The 18671-nt window shown below is 52.7% G+C and overlaps 3 protein-coding genes across 7 annotated transcripts in view; all 3 read right to left on the reverse strand.

Moving 5' to 3' along the window:
- Positions 1 to 13604, reverse strand: part of LOC122172934 (zinc finger protein 84-like) — a 47319-nt gene extending 33715 nt beyond the window's left edge. Inside the window, exons 1-2 of the mRNA XM_065564612.1 lie at positions 13511 to 13604; positions 13018 to 13144 (exon numbers count right to left, since the gene is read on the reverse strand). Coding sequence (XP_065420684.1) covers positions 13018 to 13144; positions 13511 to 13579 — 196 coding nt within the window. The 5' untranslated portion in view covers positions 13580 to 13604. The remainder of the gene's footprint in view (positions 1 to 13017; positions 13145 to 13510) is intronic.
- The window catches only part of LOC101948742 (zinc finger protein RFP-like), a 1201957-nt gene that overhangs the window by 497002 nt on the left and 686284 nt on the right, over positions 1 to 18671 (reverse strand). The window lies entirely within an intron of this gene.
- LOC101939631 (zinc finger protein 850-like) overlaps positions 1 to 18671 on the reverse strand; it is a 109428-nt gene that overhangs the window by 15370 nt on the left and 75387 nt on the right. For 2 of the 5 annotated variants that reach the window (XM_065564342.1, XM_065564341.1), the window contains exon 1: positions 4040 to 4312. The exons of the other annotated variants lie outside the window; for them this stretch is intronic. The gene's annotated coding sequence lies outside the window, so the exon portion shown is untranslated. Of the gene's footprint in view, positions 1 to 4039; positions 4313 to 18671 lie in introns of those variants that run through there. 5 annotated transcript variants of the gene reach the window in all.

The following is an 18671-nucleotide window of genomic DNA, read 5'->3' on the forward strand; positions in this document are numbered from 1 at the left end:
CTGAGCCCCCTCCCACACCCCAAACCCCTCATCACCAGCCCCACCCCTGAGCCCTCACATTTTTACATTATTTTAAAAAATATATAGTAACTCCTCACTTAACATTGTAGTTCTGTTCCTGAAAAATGCTACATTAAGCAAAACAATGTTAAGTGAATCCAATTAATTAATGTAAATGGGGGGGGCCCTAGGTTCCAGGGAATTCTTTTTTGCCAGACAAAAGACTATATTTTATACACACACACACACACACACATATATACACACACACACACACACACACACATATATACACAGTATAAGTTTTAAACAAACAATTTAATACTGTACACAGTGATAACGACTGTGAAGCTTGGTTGAGGTGGTGAAGTCAGAGGGTGGGATATTGCCCAGGGAATGCCTTACTGCTAAATGATGAACTAGCACTCGGCTGAGCCCTCAAGGGTTAACACATTGTTGCTAATGTAGCCTCACACTCTACAAGGCAGCACGAATGGAGGGAGGGGAGACAGCATGGCAGAGAAAGACAGAGACACACACCCTGTGTGTCAGAGAGAGACGCGCATTGCCCCTTTAAAGTAGGCTGACCCCACTCTAACTACATTGCCTTTTTAAGTAGATCAGCAAGTAGAGACAGCAGCTGCTGCCAGCAAGCTCCCTCTGTCCTGAGCCCTGTCGTGTCCCCTCACCTGCTCTGCAGGAGCAGGGGAGGGGGAAACCCTGACATCAGCACCCCTCTTCCCCCCTGCACAGCAAGCAAGAGGTTCACAGGAGCAGCTCCAAGGCCACACAGGGAACTCAGGGGAGCTGTTGTGCATCTGCTGGTCCAACCTGATTCCAAGCCCCCACCACTAGCTCCAATAGGCTGCGCTTTCTGCAAAGAAAGTGGACAAAGTAGGCGGCTGCCAAACAACCTTATAAGGGAGTGTTGCGCAACTTTAAACGAGCATGTTCTCTAATTCAGAGGTTCTCAAACTGTGGTCCACGGACCATCACGGTCTGCGAGCTCCATACAGGTGGTCCACGGATAGTTCCCTCTAAGGTGCGCGCCTGGGTGGCCGCACACGAGAGAATGAAGGGCCACCCACCTAATTAGTGGAGTTTCCACATTTGGAAAGATCATTAAGTGGCCCGCTGAGACCCCCAGCAATTTTCAAGTGGTCCGCGAAAAAGAAAGTTTGAGGACCACTGCTCTAATTGATCAGCAACGTAACAACAAAACAACATTAACCGGGACGACTTTAAGTGAGGAGTTACTGTATATTGGCTTACAAGGCAGGTGTGGGGGGGTGGAACTTGGATCTGTTCTGGGCACCACCAAAAGTTATACAAACCTGCCGCCCCTGAATGCTGCCTGTATAAGTTACCTAGTCATGGCAGTGCCTAGTTAGTAAGAGATATAGTTTAGCTACCCTGTGGTTAGCGAGCAAGGAGAGGCTGAGATCAAAGAGTCTTTACAGTTTAAAGCACCAAAATGGGGGTTCATTCCCACTTGGTCTGTGTTGCTTAGAAAGGGGATCCCTGTATAGCAGGATCTGCTATGAAACTATCTGGCCTTCATTCTCCTGCTCCTAAAGGATGTCCTGTCCTTTGCAGGAGAGGGAGGAGGAGCGAGATCACCTTACATTTCAACCTCAACCCCTCTCATGAAATTTTGTCAGGTCAAAGCTTTGAAATATTGTTATGGCGTTTCCACACAAGGCAACACTCAGGGAAGATGAGACGAGTGCCCCACTGCCTTTTTTTTTGGACTTGAAACATCGAATGTGGGTTGCACCTGGACTATCCAAGCTTTAAACATGTTCAAGAAGAGATCAAAGGCCTGATGAATTACAGTGTTGAGGGGAAGGTTTCCTGCACTTGTCTGTGGTTGCCCTGACCGCCACTGTCGAAACGAAGGCCACCTTACATCTGAATGAGAGCGGCCACACAGGGGTTTGAAGCCCTGGGATTTATTTGCATTAACTTTACACTGTTAGCATCAGACCATACAGACAAGCTGTGAGGAAATAAAGGAAAGGAAATGTGGGGAAATGGTGGTGGTGGGAAAGTGCTAACTCTTTAGTTTTAAATGTTTTCATTTCTTTTTCATGACGCCCCCACAAACAGGCGCAGACATTCAGAGGCAGCGCTTGGCAAAGGAACAGGAGTAGTAGCCACACAATCAGTATCAGAGTTTTCAGTCCATAAACAATAATGGGCCATTTAACGTTGGAATCAGCAATAGAGTCTGCGTCTATAAGAAAATGGGCATATTTACCATGGGGCAACTAACCTGCATTAGCTATCCTACTGTGAAAACATAAAAGGAAAGGATGAGGTCAGCACGGTGTCCCCCGGCCTGACCAATGCAAAGGAGGAACAGAGCAATTTGTTTTTAAAATTATTTGACTTGGGCTGTAGAAATCGGTACATTTGCCAGAAGGAAGAACATGGATCACAACAAAAGATGTAGCATCCATAAAAGGCTGGGAACTTAAATAGGCAACAAACAACGTGGTAGAAAAATCTACATCGCTGCATGCAATAAATGAAGTCATAGAAAAGTCAAGTGGGCCATTTAGAGTGTGCAGGATGGGGGCTTACTTACAGAAATAAGGCATTAAAATCAATTTTCAATTGCAAGTGGGGGAGGGGAATCACATGTTCCTGGAAGTATAAAATGGCATCAAATGTTACAGGATTGTACAACCATCCTAGATATAGGGACCCTTTGGAAGGGGTAGCAGTAAAACTAAGAAGCTAGTACACCCCAAAGGCTCAACCACAAAAAGATAATAAGCCAAAAACAAATTTTATTCATTTCTTCATTTAAATTCTAAACTGTTGGGTGCATAACTCATGGGGTTTGAATTCTTGGGGTTGTCAATCTATCTTGGGGTTGTATATCTATGCTTAGGGGGGAAAATATCACAAAGTTCCTTTGGAGAAGCCCTGTATAGGAGACACTCTAAGGCCCCTAGGGACAGATTTTTTAAAGGATTTCGGCCACTAGTGGCATATTACAAAGTATCTAAGACTAACAGATGTATTGGAGCATAAGCTTTCGTGGGTGAATGTCCACTTCGTCGGATGCATGCATCCGACAAAGTGGGCATTCACCCATGAAAGTTTATGCTCCAATACATCTGTTAGTCTTAAAGGTGCCATAGGACTCTCTCTGTTGCTTTTTACAGATCCAGACTAACACGGCTACCCCTCTGGTACAAAGTATCTAGGTGCCTTCAACCTTGAAACTTCTGGCTGTTAGTGAATATTTGGGAACCAAGTTCTACACACAAATAGGACATGGGATAAAGCACTAGGGTGCTGGATAGAGAGACAAAATAACAATTGGCTAAGGCGAGCCCCATTGGTGGATCAAAGGAAGTTGAGGGAGTTTTGAGACCAGCCCATGAAATCTGTCAGCACTGAACTCAAATTACAACATTGCAATAGAAACAGGAACTGTTACACTAGACACAGGGGGAGATGTGGTTGCAGATGGGGATGTAAAAGCTTAACCGCTAAACATTAGGCTTCTCGGTTAAACGGCCTTAACCATTAGCTCAGGCAGCCCCATGTTGGCCGGAGGGACCCCCTGGCGCTGGGACGCCAGCACCAGTCTCGGCCACGTGGCCGCGGCAAAACCGCAACCGAATCCCAGCCCCGTTCCAGCGCCTGTGCTGCCCCCGGCCCTGATTGTGCCCCTGGGCCCCGCTCCTTCCCCGGCCCCCAGTCGCCCCCCCCCAGCCCTGCATTCAGTTTGGCCCCGGCCCACCTTCTCCTCCTCCCTGTTTGCCCCCCTCAGATCTCCCTGAGCTGCAGCCTCCGTCCACACCAGCGCGGCCAGGGGCGGGGAAACAAAGCAGCGGGGGACGGGTAACATGATCCTGCCCCCGCCCCTCAGGTGTGGCTCTCCCCCGCCCCGCACACACCGGGAGCTGGCGGCAGCTTTCCCGGGCCCAGGGCGGGAATCGCAGCCAGCTCCGCTGGGAGCAGCCTGGGGCCAAACCTCCCCCTGCAGCCCGGGGGTGACGGGGGGGCGGGTCTCTCTTACCTTCCCTCCGAGCGGGCCCCCCTGGGGCAGGGGCCGGGCCGGGAAGGGGCCTGGCCGGGCTGGGGGCTCTGCCCTGGGAGAGGCTCCTGGGGAGCAGCGGGAAGGGCCCTGCTGGAGATTCCCCTCTCCCGGCTGCAGCCAGGGCTCCGGGCTCCCAGCACCAGCCGCCGGGGCTCGGGGATCTCGCCAGGAGCCTGGAGCCAGAGTCACCGCAGCGGCTGCGAGTCACTTCCTGCTGCCGGGCCTGAGCCCAGGGATCGCTCCCCCCAGAGCCGCCTCCCAGCTGCTCCTGGGTCCTAGCGATCAACCTCTCCCATACGGCCCCTCTTTCCCATCAGGGCTTCACCTCCCCTGGTCACAGCACTTTGGGAGCATCCTGCATAGAAGCCAGAGGATCAATGGGGGGACAGAAGGGAGACGTGCAGACCCCGGGGAGGGGGCAGAAGGGGGGTTTCTAGGGAGACTCGGGTTGTTCCAGAGACTCCAGGGGCGAGGGGAGCCGGGACACTCTGTGTGTGATTCGCTCTAGTAACAGACTGGCCCAGGGAGCAGTTGGGCAGAGCTGGTCTCTTCTCTCCACACCACATTCACTGGTTACCAGCCCTGGGCCGGAGCTCCCAGCTCTGCTCCCCTCGCTCGGGTCATGGAGATGTCAGAGCCTTGGCCCTGGTGCCAGTGACTTGTAGGTCCAGATGAACCCGCTCTGGGCTCTATTTAAACCCCCTCATGTCTGCCCCCCTCCCTGGGATCCCCTCTGCCCCTCTCCAGCTGACTCCCCTGTCTGGGCACTGACTGCAGCTCCCTGTTGGGCACCTGGATATCAGCAGCGAAGCTCCAACTGGGCTCATTCAGGGACCAGTGCTCTGCTGCCCACTCAGGTTTGGCCCCACTGATGCCCCCCTCCCCATCATAGTGGGGGAGGGGCACTGGGGGCCAAAACTGAGTGAGCAGCACTGTGACCTGGCACATGGAGTTATAGCCTCCTTCACTCAACTTCAAGCCTGGGCACTGACTAGCCCTCACTTCCACCTCCTGCCTGAAATGGGGTCAGTGGGGCAGGCAGCCAACACAGCTCCTTCTGAGCACTGTCGTGGGGCAGATTCCTGAGCCTTCCCTCCGAGACCTGAGTGAGTTCCAGGCTCATTTCTAGGTTGCCTATGCCTTCATCCAGCCTGGACTTCCCTTGATCCCTCCAAGGTTGGGCATCTGGAGGGGAGGGAGGTATGCGAGGATATAGTTGATTCAGTAGCTCTTGTGTCCAAAGGGGTCTAGTCCTGGCTTAGACAGAGGAAGCTGTGCTCCATCTGTCTCTGTTTTCTAGCCTGGGTCACGAGCTGTAGCCTCCTGTATTGGGAGCTGGAACGGTGCAGCAGGGTCTGTGGTGGGGAGAGACCTTCATCCAAGCCCCCTTGGTAGGGTGACCAGTTAGCAAGTGCAAAAAATCAGGCACCTATAGAAGACAAATCCCAAATATTGGGACTGTTGCACTCACTATAAAATCAGGACACCTGGTCACCCTCGCTCTTTTCCCAGCCCAGGTGCAAACAGTTCACTGGGCCAGAGCGAGAGATTGACTCTGCAGACCAGTGGTTGGGGCAGATGCCTGGGAGGGCCCAGTCCCCCTTCCCAAGGACTCTGTGATGACTGCTCCAAAGTGTCCCAGATTCCACAGGAGAGATTGAGGGACCCCCAAATCCCATGGCCCAGTGGTGGGAGCACTGTCCTGGGAGCAGTGGATCCCCTCTGTTCAAATCCTTTCTTCCTTTCAGGCAGAGGGGCAAACTGAACCTGGGTCTCCCACATCAGGGTGACAGATCCAACAACTCCTGGGATAAGAGTTGAAGGGTGAAATCACCCCACGCTCCCCTCCTCTGGCTGCTTTGTGGGGGCCTGGGTGCCTGCCTCACTCATTCTTACAAGCACTTCAACATCTGACCCCAGAACAGGGGGCTCCCAGCTGGGGATCCACAATTAGAGAGAGGCACCTCAATCAGGGAGGGCTGATATCCGGAGAAGGGTGGGAATTAGGACATGTCCCTCCCCTCAGTATCTCCTGTTGGCTACTTTCTGCAGCTCCCTGCCAGTGCCTAGTATGCTGGGTTGTGTGAATCCCATTCTTAGGTGCCTGTCTGTCCACATGCCTGGTACGGGGAGCCTAGGGATCAACACAGGCTTTGTGGATCCTACTGTTGTGTCAGTGATTTTCTAGACATCTAAAAGTTGGGCTTTACAACAACAAAGTCCATTTGCTGAGCCAGGCCTTAGCAGCTGCCATCAGCCAGATCTTTGATCTGTAGACACTTGCAAACCTGGTTGAAGCAGAAGGGTCTACGGAGAGTCCCAAGTACCACCTCCATATCCTCTAATAGTTTTCCAGTTTTCACCCAAATCACCAGCCATCTCCCGAGGGCTGCCTATGACATTCCCTGCAATTTCTGAATTGATCAGATGCAGCAATCCAAAAGTTTTTGCATCAACTCCAAACAGATAAATGCCACCGAGTTAAGTGGAGGGCCTTGTTTTGCTAGTCGTCCCCCCCAAAAAAAGAAAAAAAATATTGCCTGGCTCTTGGATAGCACTTTTCATTAGGAGATCTCAAAGCCCTTTACAAAACACACTATTATCATTCTTACCCACAACTGCTCCACCTAGGTTCAAAGATATGCCTCCCCAGATGCATGGACTCTTTTCACAGGAGGTGGGCACATGGGAAATGCCAGCCAGAGGGGATTTCCCTTGCAGATGACAAATTTTCCTCACAGTCCCATAAAAAACCTGAAGAACTGGCAGCTCTGGCATGACCCTAAAAGCCCCTCAATGTCACCTGGAAAAGGGTGCATCGTTCTATGACAGCAATGCCTCTCAGGCCTGACAAACTCACTACACCTAATGCATTGCTTTCATAGTATTTACCCACAGCAGGTCATGGGCGGGCTCTCATAAAGCCTCATGTAACATTGTTCCTCAGGATCATTGCGAGAAATGTGGGCAGATGATCTTTAAGGAACTATGTTTATATACTGGAAAATATGTTTTAACATCAGAATCAAAGCAGGGGTGACAAACAGGGTTTGCCAGACAAAAGGATGTCAACTCATCTCTCTCCCTCATTCATATGTAGATGAAGCGTTGTAGGTGAACACAATCCAAGACAAATTTGCATATAGTGTCAACAGAAAGAGCACACTGGAGAAGAAAAGGGTGGGGGGGCACATCAGTTGTTTACTGGACTATACCTGCGGGAATAGACCAGCACCTGCAATCTTCAGGCAGCAAACACGAGAGCACGTTTTGCATTCATGGAAAGGAGGATCCCAACGATGGTGGCCGGTAAACCTGGGAGAATGCTTTAGCCATGGATTTTACTTGTTAAATTCAGCCTATCCGAATCCTGTTATACCTGCTGTTTGATATGTAATGGGTTGGTCTGATTTCTTTGCTCACTCTCTCTTAAATCTTACTTAATAAACTCCTGTTTGTTTTCACTAAAAATATCTCAACATGTTGATGTTATATTGGTGCTGAATCAAACTGAATCAAACAAGCTGGTATTGTCCCTTTGGGGCCGGCTTACCTGGGAGTTTCTGAGCATCCAGTGGAGAGGGGCTGGATGCTACAGGAGGATACGTCAGAGGAGCTGGAGGAAAAGCTCGTGTCTAGTGTGAACCTGCAAGGCAAAGTAAGGACTGTCAGAGCCCTGGGGAGTTTGTCTGGGGAGCTAAAGGCTGGGGGTGAGAGGGAACTGACACCCAGTTTAGCAGAAGCACGTCTCCCTCGCGCTGAGGCAGGAGGGTAACCAGGTGATTCACAGTCCAGGGCACCCAGAGAAAACGTTACAGCTGGAACCTGCCGCGTGTGGAGCTCAGGGTTAGTGAAGTAACACCACCAAGGAGCTTCCCAGACTGCCGCTGTGTCCGTTAAAGACCTTTTCCCCCCACATTATTCAAGACAAGGGACACCGGGAGTTTGAAAGACTAAATTCTACTTTATTCTTTTCAAACCAAGAAATAAAAGCTAAATCCCGCCCCCATCCAATGCCCAGTTTGGCATAGCCCCAACCCAGCACATCCCTGCTTCAGCCACACACAGGCGCCAGGGAAAGAGGAACAAATAAAAGCTGGTAGAAAACCACTCACAATCCATGAGAGAGGCATTTGCCCTGCCTGCTCCTCTGAGCAATGGGGAGACGGGGACCCCTCTCCACATCAGTCCTCTTCGGGCATCATTGGTGTTGCCGGCACAGAGGGCCTGAGGACAGCAACAGCGGGGTTCATTGCCCGGTGTGCTTCGCGCCAATGAACACACCAGGGTGGAGAAGCAGACAAAAAAAGTTTATTTGAGATCTCAAAGCGGTGCAAGGAGACTGGCACGTCTCAAATCAAGCACACCAACATAAACAGTTTTTCTCTTTTTATACATTTTGCAGCTAAGCTCTTCCCTTCTCTCCCCCCCCCCCGATTTCTCCCTCTACCCCTCCCTTCCCTGGTAATAGTTATATTAAGCAGGTAGCAATTACATTTAAGCAGTTAAATCATCTTGGCGGCTATAAGTCTAGCTCATTAGTAACACTTCTTTAAACCGTTATTGTGTCTTTTTTCCCTTTGATTTATTATCTCCCCTTCAGCCAGAAACATGCTGGCCTCATTATTACCACTTGGTACCGGTATGAGCGGTGTTGCAACTGATAACTGACTGTTACACATTCCAATTTCTGCACCTGGCTTTTGAGGTCAATTAGAGTTTAAACATGGAGGGACTTTGGTTCATTTAGGCCTAGTGCAGGAAGGCTTCATCGACACTCATGGTCTTCCACCCTCCCGAGTTACCTAGGGTTATGCCTAGTGACACCAACTTTGGTAGCCCTTTAGAGTTCAAGGGTGACTTCACACAGCACTCGTAGGACATTTCTCTCTCTGGGACATGTGCAGTGAGTTCACAGTTCTCAGACTCAGCTCTCCAGATCGCAAGAGCAAACAGTGCCCTTTCAAGGCCCTATCCATCCACCCCTTCCTGACTGTATCTCACATCTCTGCAGGGATCACGATGTAACTTCCTTCCCCATTTCAGTCTCTGACTCTCAGAGTATGTATCCAGCACTCGCACTGGTCATTTTCATTGTTCAAAGAAGAAGAAAATCTCATGACAAAGGCTAGTGAAACATGAAAAGAGAACTAGAAAAGCGGACTTTGGCAAACGATCATTTGTCTTTTGAAGTCCCCAATCAATCTGAGCTCCCTCCAGTCAGAATAATTTAATATCAAAATATGTCACAGAACAGACGTCAGCAAAAAGAGAACCACCCACAATGCAGGGTGGGTTACAAGCCACTTTCCGATTCATGAAGTGAAATCCCAGAAAATCTTAAAACTCAAAATCTGGAGAACAAATTTCCCCATTTCCTTCTGAACAGGCTGAACGTGTTTTACTCAGCACCGCCGCATTACTTGGCTGTGTTATTGACAAAAGTTTCAGCATCATCCTCATAAAAGAAAGAGAAAAACAAGACAAATCTAACCCAAAACGTTGTATCTGCAAATGATCTGGACTGGGCTGGAGAAACTCCAGATGCCACTTTACCAATAGATGGAGGCTGGGATTGAAGCTCAAACTGTGCTTTGGGGTTCATTTGAATTCCCCCTCCCCCCATCAGGGATGTGACATTTTCTTCGCCAGCCCTCAGGGGTCTCATTGAGAATCAAAGCGTGATTCCTAAGCATGGTGGGCAAAGGACAGTGTGGTATATGACACACAAGAAGGTGGAGGGGTAAAATGGGAAGAGGATAAACTCTCACGGCTTGGGCAGAGGCTGCTCTGTCAGAGAAGATGCCTGAGGCCTATGGGGCAGGAGGGAATCCCCTGGACTCACCCCGTCCCCCTCAAACAACACAGATGCTAAAACACCCCTTTCTTTTGCTATCCCTGCTCCAACTTCTTTAGAATCCATTGAATGCTGGTGTGTAATGGAGAAACACCACAACAAATGAAATGATTTTCATCATAACCTGGAGCAATATGAGGGTATCTGGGAATGAGACAATGTCACCGCAAAGGGGGCACTTAGTGACTCTAACAATCTCTCTGCTAATGGGGGATTGGAATAAACTGCTCAGGGTCAGTCCAACTAGAAAAGGGGACGGCGGAACAAAGGACATGTCCTAGATAATCCCAACTACTTAGACAGATGGAGGCTGATATTATCACTCCCCATTTATTCCCTCTCTGGAAGGCACAGATTTGTCTCAGGTCACCCCGCAAGCTGCAGGCAGAGTTGGGAACAGAGCTTACGTCTCCTGAGTCCCAGGCCAGTGCAGGGAACAGCCGCAAGCCAGTGGGGGAGCCCAGCCCAGGGGCTGGGGAAGATGGGGGTTGGGGACAGAGGTCTAGAGTGAAGGTGGGGCCTGGTCCAAGTGTCCTTCTCCTTATCTCCATGGCAGGAGGATCCCGGCTGGGAGGGGAAGGGAGAGGGGGGAACTTCAGCCAGGCAGAGAGAACATCTGGCAGAGTTTCTCTCTCCCTTCCTCCACCTGTGGCCCATCAGCTCAGCAGCCAGGGCTGCAGCAGGAAGGAGGGGCTGATCGGGGCTTCTCCTCCTTTGCCTGGGGTTTGCTTAGACCAGGCAGAGCCAGAGGGTCACTGACCAGCTGCTGCTGGGTTCTCACCCCAGCGATGGGCAACTGGATTCCTGAAAGCCAAATGTCCCTGTTGTGTGTGGGAATGAGGAAATGGGTTTGTCACCATGGCCAGCCCTAGTCAGGACCCTGAGAGATTTTCCCTGCTGTGTGGAGGAGTCTCTGATGTCCAACATGGTGTTAACTCCACTTGGTGCATTTTCCGCACTGAGAACATCTCAGAGGTTTCTTCCCTGTGCGGATTTGAGGATGCTTGATACTCTGGGAGCACCTAATGAAGCTTCCTGCACATTCAAGGTCCCTCTGTTGTGTGGATCACTGAAGTGTGAAGTCAAATTGAATCTTTTCCTGCAGTCAGGCTTTTTCTAGGGTCTCTCACCCTTGTGGATTTTCTGATGTTTGGTGAGCTCTGAGCTCTTACTGAAGCTTTTCCCACACTCAAGGCATTTATAAGGTTTCTCCCTCTTGTGGATTCTACCATGTCGAGAAAGGTGTGAATGCCGACTGAAAGTTTTCCCACAGTCCAAGCATTTATGGGGTTTCTCTCTTGTGTGGGTTTTCTGATGATCAGTAAGTTGTGTTCTGTAAACAAAACTTTTCCCACACTCAAGGCATTTATAGGGTCTTTCTCCTGTGTGGATTCTCCCATGTTTAGTAAGGGATGAATTTAGCAGAAAACTTTTCCCACACTCAAGGCATTTATAGGGTCTTTCGCCAGTGTGGATTCTCCCATGTACAGTAAGGGATGAATTTTGTGCAAAACTTTTCCCACACTCAAGGCATTTATAGGGTCTTTCTCCAGTGTGGATTCTCCCATGTATAGTAAAGGATGAATAGTGTACAAAACTTTTCACACACTCAAGGCATTTATACAGTCTTTCTCCTGTGTGGATTTTCCTATGATTAATAAGTCTTGAGCGCTGACTGAAAGTTTTCCCACAGTCCAAGCATTTATGGGGTTTCTCTCTTGTGTGGGTTTTCTGATGTTTAGTACGATTTGATCTCTGAATGAAACTTTTCCCACACTCAAGGCATTTATAGGGTTTTTTTCCCATATGGATTCACCCATGATTGATGAGGTATGAATTTTTTCCAAAACGTTTCCCACACTTGAGGCATCTATAGGGTCTCTCTCTTGTGTGCACTCTCTGGTGTACAATAAGACATGGCTTCTTATTGAAGCTTTTCCCACAGTCCAAGCATTCACAGGACTTCTCTCCTGTCTGGGTTCTCCAGTGTGTATGAAGGGTTGCACTGAAACGGAATCTTTTCCCACAGTCAAGACATTTGTAAGGTTTCTCTTCATAGTGACTTGTCTGCTGGACTGTGGTTTCCTTGGCATCCTTCCATCCTCTGTCACGTTGAGTGGATTCATCCAGTTTCTTCCTGGGATAGTTTTCCAGCTGCATCTCTGATCTGTGTCGATCTCCCCAGGTATTTCCCTGTTCCAAGTCCTGGGAAAAATTCCCTTCAGCTCTTCTCAAAAATGTCTTCTGCAGTGGGTGGGAAGCCGTGACCGATCTTTGCCTTGATGATACAACAGCCCTGACCTGGGTGAGACGGGGCAGAACTGAGGGCTCTCACTCACGGCACATTTTGGGAATCCCAGCTTTTTCCTTCAGTCGCCAGATCTTTCTGTCTCCGTATCCCTGACTCCTCACCTGTGCAGGTGCCTCTCGAGCTCCCCCTTTCCTCACCGGCCTGGAGATCGGGGACCCACAGCTCTTCCCCTCATTCCAGCCGGGCGATCAGGTCAGGTTTGGGACTGGGGAATCCTGCACAGGGGGTGAAATCAGGTAAGATCAGGGTGAATGGAGCGGTGATAGTTTGTCACAAGAAACATTCCCTGAGTTTAACCTGACCCTACATGGGACTGTGGTAACTCAGACCCCTTGGGAACAGCAGACATCTGGGGGTGGGTGGGTGTTGTTACACCCTCTTTATGATTTCTCAGGATAGTTGTGCTCTGGTGGACTTGCTGACACACACACATCTCATGTGTTAAACTCCTGCCTATTTCCAAGCCTGCAGGACTTAGAGCCCTCCCCATGGCTGGAGCTAGTCCCTGGAAGGAAGGTGAACGGTGTGTGAAGGAGAAATAACACAGGCAGGGCAACACCCTGCTTCTGGCCCCTTGAAAGCTGGAGAGATGGGGATAAGTTAACATCATGTTTCATGTCCATTATGTTTCAGACTCTCCTGTTCCCTTGAAGGGGGAATGGAGATGAAAGTCTCTCTCTCTCTCACTACAGCTGTGGACTATACAACCCTCCCCCGCAATCCAACTGACCAGATTCAGATACGCAGACCCCACAGCTTGTGATAACCGAGGGGACGGGAATCCCTTACCCAGCGAGGTCACCGTCTCGTAGTTCTGCTGCATGACGTCCCTGTAGAGGGCTCTCTGAGCGGGGTCCAGCAGAGCCCCCTGCCCCTGGGTGAAATACACAGCCACCTCCTCGAAGCTCACCGGCATCTGAAACAACAAGAGTCCCCCACTCAGCACCTGCTGCCCCAGCCACAATCCCACTAGTCACAGGGGAGGAGGCACATAAAAGTAGAACCCTCCCCCCCACTAAGAGCAGCCAGGAGGCTTCAGGGTGTGGGGAGAAGGTGAGAGCTCCTTGTCCCCCCGAGCACATGGAGCAGGGCAGGGTCTTCTCATTTCCCACACACCTGCCAGACACAGGCTGATGCAGGAAGCAGAGCTCTGAGCCAGAGACAGGGACAGGAATCCCAACAGCTTCCCTTCATATATCACAGCAGCCTCTGGCCAGTGGGGTCAGGCACCAGCAGTGGGAGTCTGGTCAGTTTTCCCAGCCCCGCCCTGAAAATCCCCTACCTGAGCTGGCTCCATCACAGCCATTTCCCTTCCCTGTCCCCTGGAAGATGGGATGATCTGGAGCGACATGTGGATGTGATTCCTCAGCGTGTTGGGGCGAAAGGGCAATGGGGGGAGGTGTATTCAGAAGGAGCTTGAGTCCATGTCACACCCCGACTTCCCCCCATGCTCTCTCCCTGCAGACAGATGCTCTGGGCTCTGCCACGTTGGGAAAACCCTCAGTCACTTTATCACAACACAGACCCCACCCCTCCCCCCAGCACTGAACCCCTGAGACACTTTTAACGCCCCTCTAGGGACAGAGTCTCTAAGACAAATGCTAGAAAAGAGCCGAATCAAAGGAGCCACTTTGGGGGATCCCCCTGACATTGGCCCCGAGGGCAGCGTGTCCCCCCAGCAGTGCAGGGAGTCGGCCAGGGCAGGACCTGGCTTCTCCTCTGTCAGCTCCTCCCCTTGTTCCCAGGAGAGTCAGTCTGTGTCTGTGTCTGTGTCTGTGCAGTGAATGGATCCAGGCAGGGCTGGGAACTTCCCTCCCCACTTCTTGCTCCTGTTGCCCCTTTCGGTCTCACCCCTCCCCTTACTGTCTCCTTCCCTCTCCCCTCTGCCTGGGAGAACTGGGGACTGTCCGGTTCCCATGGGCGTTTGCTCTCCAGGGTGAGCCTGGCTGTGTCACTGAGGGCAGCAGCTCTGGGACCCGCAGACCCACAGGGAACCCCTCCCCCTCCGGTACAAACTCACCACAGGTCCCTGAAAGGGGCCCTTTGTGCAGAGTCACTTTCCTGCCCAGACCCAGTGCTTCCCCCTGGGTCTCCCCATCACCTGCAGGCTCCGGCTCAGAGCTGGTGTGGGCAGAGCCCGGGGCTGGTTCCAGGCACGGTGAAAGTCCCCAATTGGGCTGGGCCAGGGGGTGTTAATGAAGGTCTGTCCCTGGCACAGCCCCAGCTGGGGAGCAGCAGTTTCACACTCTGGGCTCTCAGGTAGAGGAGGCAGCAGCATCTGAGCCAGGGAGCACCAGCCTCCTCCTCTCCCTTGGCCAGAACCGGAGCAGCTAATGCCTGAGCCTCCCTGTCCTGCCCCTGCAGCCCCCAGGGCCAGGCAGGCAGAGGCTGATCCCATTGGCCCATCCGCACTCACCCTCCGCCAGAGCCAGCTGGGACTCCGGTCTGACTAGGGTGACCAGATGTCCCGATTTTAGGGGCTTTTTCTTATATAGGCTCCTATTACCCCCCTCCCCCACCCTCTGTCCTGATTTTTCACACTTGCTGTCTGGTCACCCTAGACCAGGGCCCTGTGCAGCCCCCAACACTCAGGAGACACAGACCCCACCAGCCTGGGTGTATCTGAAAATAATACACTGGGAACAGGGCATGGGAGTAAGGGGGGAGGGGGCGGTGTCTGGATATTTGCCTTGTAGCTTCTGACAGCGTCTGGCTGCTGGATGGGGCAGCCCCTCCCCATCTTCTGCCCCATGGGGTGGGGGAGCTGCCTTGCATCTCTCCCCACCCTTTCTCCCCGCCCCCTACCCTCTTTCCCTCCGTTCCCCAGCCAGTCTGGCTCTCCCCAGCCTCCCCTCCACACATCCCCCCCTTCCGCTCGCAGTGACCCCCCCACTCAGTTTCCCTCAATTGGAGCCCTGTTCCCATCCGCCCCATAAGTCTCACTGATTCCCCTACATCCCCCCTTCAGCCACCTCCTGCCCCCATCCCATCCTGCCCCTCACACATTCCTGTTCCCCCCTTATCTACACCTGCCCCTCTTCCCGCTCCCACCCCTTCAGCCCCCCAGGAGTGGCTCCCCCCACCCCGCACACACCGGGAGGTGGCGGCAGCTTTCCCGGGCCCAGGGCAGGGAATCACAGCCAGCTCCGTTGGGAGCAGACTGGGGCCAAACCTCCCCCTGCAGCCCGGGTGAGATGGGGGGGGCGGGTCTCTCTCACCTTCTCTCCGAGCGGGGCCCCCTGGGGCAGGGTTACCATACGTCCTCTTTTTCCCGGACATGTCCGGCTTTTCGGCACTCAAACCCCCGTCCGGGGGGAATTGCCAAAAAGCCGAACATGTCTGGGAAAATGGCGGCTCTGCTCCTCCACTGACTCTTTGGCTCTGTTTAAGAGCTGAGCGCTACCAGCTTCGCGCAGCCCCCATGCCTCCGGACCTTGCGCCGCCGGAACCCGGGAGGGGAAGTGCCCGGCCGGGGGCGCAGGGTCCAGAGGCAAGGGGGCTGCCCGAAGCCCAAGCGCTACCGGCTTCACGGTTTGCCGGGCAGCCTCCAGACCCTGCGCCCCCGGCTGGGCGGTTCCCCTCCCGGGCTCCAGCTGCGCTGGGGAAGCGCCGGCCGGGGGAACAGGGTCTGGGGGCTGCCCGGCAAACCGTGAAGCCGGTAGTGCTCGGGCAGCCCTTTCCCCGTGGCTGGGAGTGGGAGGGAGGGGGCGGGGTTAGGGTGGGGAAGGGGCGGAGTTGGGGCGGGGCTGGGATGGGGAAATGGGCGGGGCCAGGGCCCGTGGAGGGTCCTCTTTTTTTATTTGTTAGATGTGGTAACCCTACCCTAGGGCAGGGGCCGGGCCGGGAAGGGGCCTGGCCGGGCTGGGGGCTCTGCCCTGGGAGAGGCTCTTGGGGAGCAGCGGGAAGGGCCCTGCTGGAGATTCCCCTCTCCCGGCTGCAGCCAGGGCTCCGGGCTCCCAGCACCAGCCGCCGGGGCTCGGGGATCTCGCCAGGAGCCTGGAGCCAGAGTCACCGCAGCGGCTGCGAGTCACTTCCAGCTGCCGGGCCTGAGTCCAGCGATCGCTCCCCCCAGAGCCGCCTCCCAGCCGCTCCTGGGTCCCAGCGATCAACCCATCGCTCTGCAGCATCTCTGGCCTTGGCTACACTCGCGGATTCACAGCGCGAGTGTAGTTGCGCCGCCAGCGAGAGCTCTCTCGCAGCGCTGCAAGTACTCCACCTCTCCGAGGGGAATAGCTTGCAGCGCTGCGAGCGAGCGTGCAGTGCTGCAGGCGCTGATTACACTGGTGCTTTACAGCGCTGCACTCACTGCGCTCGGGGGGGTGTTTTTTCACACCCCTGAGCGCAACAAGTGCAGCGCTGTGAATTGCCAGTGTAGCCAAGGCCTCTGTGTCGGGCTTCTGTTAGATTCACAGACTTTAAGGTCAGAAGGGACCATTATGAGTGTCTAGGCCAGGGGTTCTCACAACCAAATTTTTCATGGTCTCAGAGTGTGTCCAGCAACTCTCATGGGTGGCCGCTGTGACACTTTTTCTTAAAATACTTAAATAACTTTAGGACAAACCAATAACTATGCACTTGAATAAGCGGGGGAACACTCCTGCTATTGTGGGGAACATTCCTGGCTTATACACAACCCCGGTGGAATTGGCTAGCAAAAGGATCTGAGTCCTCGCTCCCACTCCCTTCACCCAGAGGCCTCCCTGACCTCGTGGACTCCCCTTTTACTTTGGTCCCCATAACCCCAAGGCTGGGCCCAGGGCTCCTGCGGCATTGGCCCCCCATCTTGTTGTGATCACTCAGGACAGGTATCCCCATTGTGGGGTGTTTCCTTAGATGCTTCTTGAGCATTGCACAGAGTTCAGAACAAATGCAATTTATTAAACAGCAAATAATAAAAAAATATAAGGCAAAAAGTGGGAAAGATTAAAGGAAAACACATCACCCGCTCTGTGGGGGGAACCACAAACAGTTGTCTCTGGAATGTCTGTTCCTCATACATCCCAGACCTTCTTCTCAGGCCTTGGCTGTGCTGCAGGTTGGACCTTACTCTGGTGGTGGCCACATGCCGTCAGCCTCTAGGGCCTTGGCTACACTTGCAGATGTACAGCACTGTGAGGTAAACCTGTCTTTGTACAGCTGAATAGGGAAAAGCGCTACAGTCTGTCCACACTGACAGCTGCAAGCGCAGTGGCGTGGCCACATTTGCAGCAATTGCAGCACCATTGGGAGCGGTGCATTATGGGCAGCTATCCCACAGAGCACCTCTTCCCATTCTGGCACCGTGGTTGTGGGAAGGGGGTGTGGGTGCGCGGGATTCTGGGTCCTGTCCCACTGCCCCATGATGCATCACTTTGCATCCCAGAAATCCCTTTGTTTCCGTCCACCTTTGGCGTCATCTTTCAAAGGTTTCTGTGCAGTGCGATCTGTCTGCGGGTAATGGAGTCCGAACTGCTGAGGCTATGCTGATGAGTCTCGCCAGCAAGTCATGTTTGGCTGTCAAACTATTCCTTAAGATCCAAAGTGACATTGAGGGTGAGGAGTACGACGATGCTATCGAGCCACGTAATGCGTACGACACGAAATTGCTTGTGGCATTCACAGACATGCTCAGCACGATGGAATACCACTTTTGGGCTCGGGAAACAAGCACTGAGTGGTGGGATCACATCGTCATGGAAGTCTGGGATGATGAGCAGTGGCTGCAGAACTTTCGGATGAGAAAAGCCACTTTCATGGGACTGTGTGAGGATCTCGCTCCCACCCTGCGGCGCAAGGACACGAGATTGAGAGCTGCCCTGCCAGTGGATAAGCGGGTGGCTATTGCAATCTGGAAGCTGGCAACTCCAGACAGCTACCGCTCGGTCGCAAACCAGTTTGGAGTGGGAAAGTCGACCGTGGGAATCGTGTTGATGCAAGTTTGCAAGCCCATTAATCACATCCTACTCAGAAGAACCGTGACTCTGGGTAACGTGCAGGACATAGTGGATGGTTTTGCACAAATGGGGTTCCCTAACTGTGGAGGGGCAATAGATGGGACACACATTCCTATTCTGGCACCACCCCATCTAGCATCCAAGTTCGTTAATCGGAAGGGGTATTTCTCTATGGTTCTCCAGGTGCTTGTGGATCACTGTGGGCGTTTCATTGACATTACCACAGGCTGGCCAGGAAAGGTGCATGACGCACGCATCTTTTGGAACACTTGGCTGTTCAGGAAGATGCAGGCCGGGACTTTTTTCCCAGAGCGGAAGATCACGGTAGGGGAAGTTGAAATGCCCATTGTGATCCTTGGAGATCCCGCTTACCCGTTAATGCCGTGGCTCATGAAACCCTACACAGGGAGCCTTGAGAGCAGCAAGGAATGGTTGAACTACAGGCTGAGCCGGTGCTGAATGACTGTGGAGTGTGCCTTTGGCCGTTTAAAGGGCTGCTGGCAATCTCTG

This window comes from Chrysemys picta, chromosome 12 (assembly GCF_011386835.1).
Source record: "Chrysemys picta bellii isolate R12L10 chromosome 12, ASM1138683v2, whole genome shotgun sequence".
Taxonomy (NCBI): Eukaryota; Metazoa; Chordata; order Testudines; family Emydidae; genus Chrysemys; species Chrysemys picta.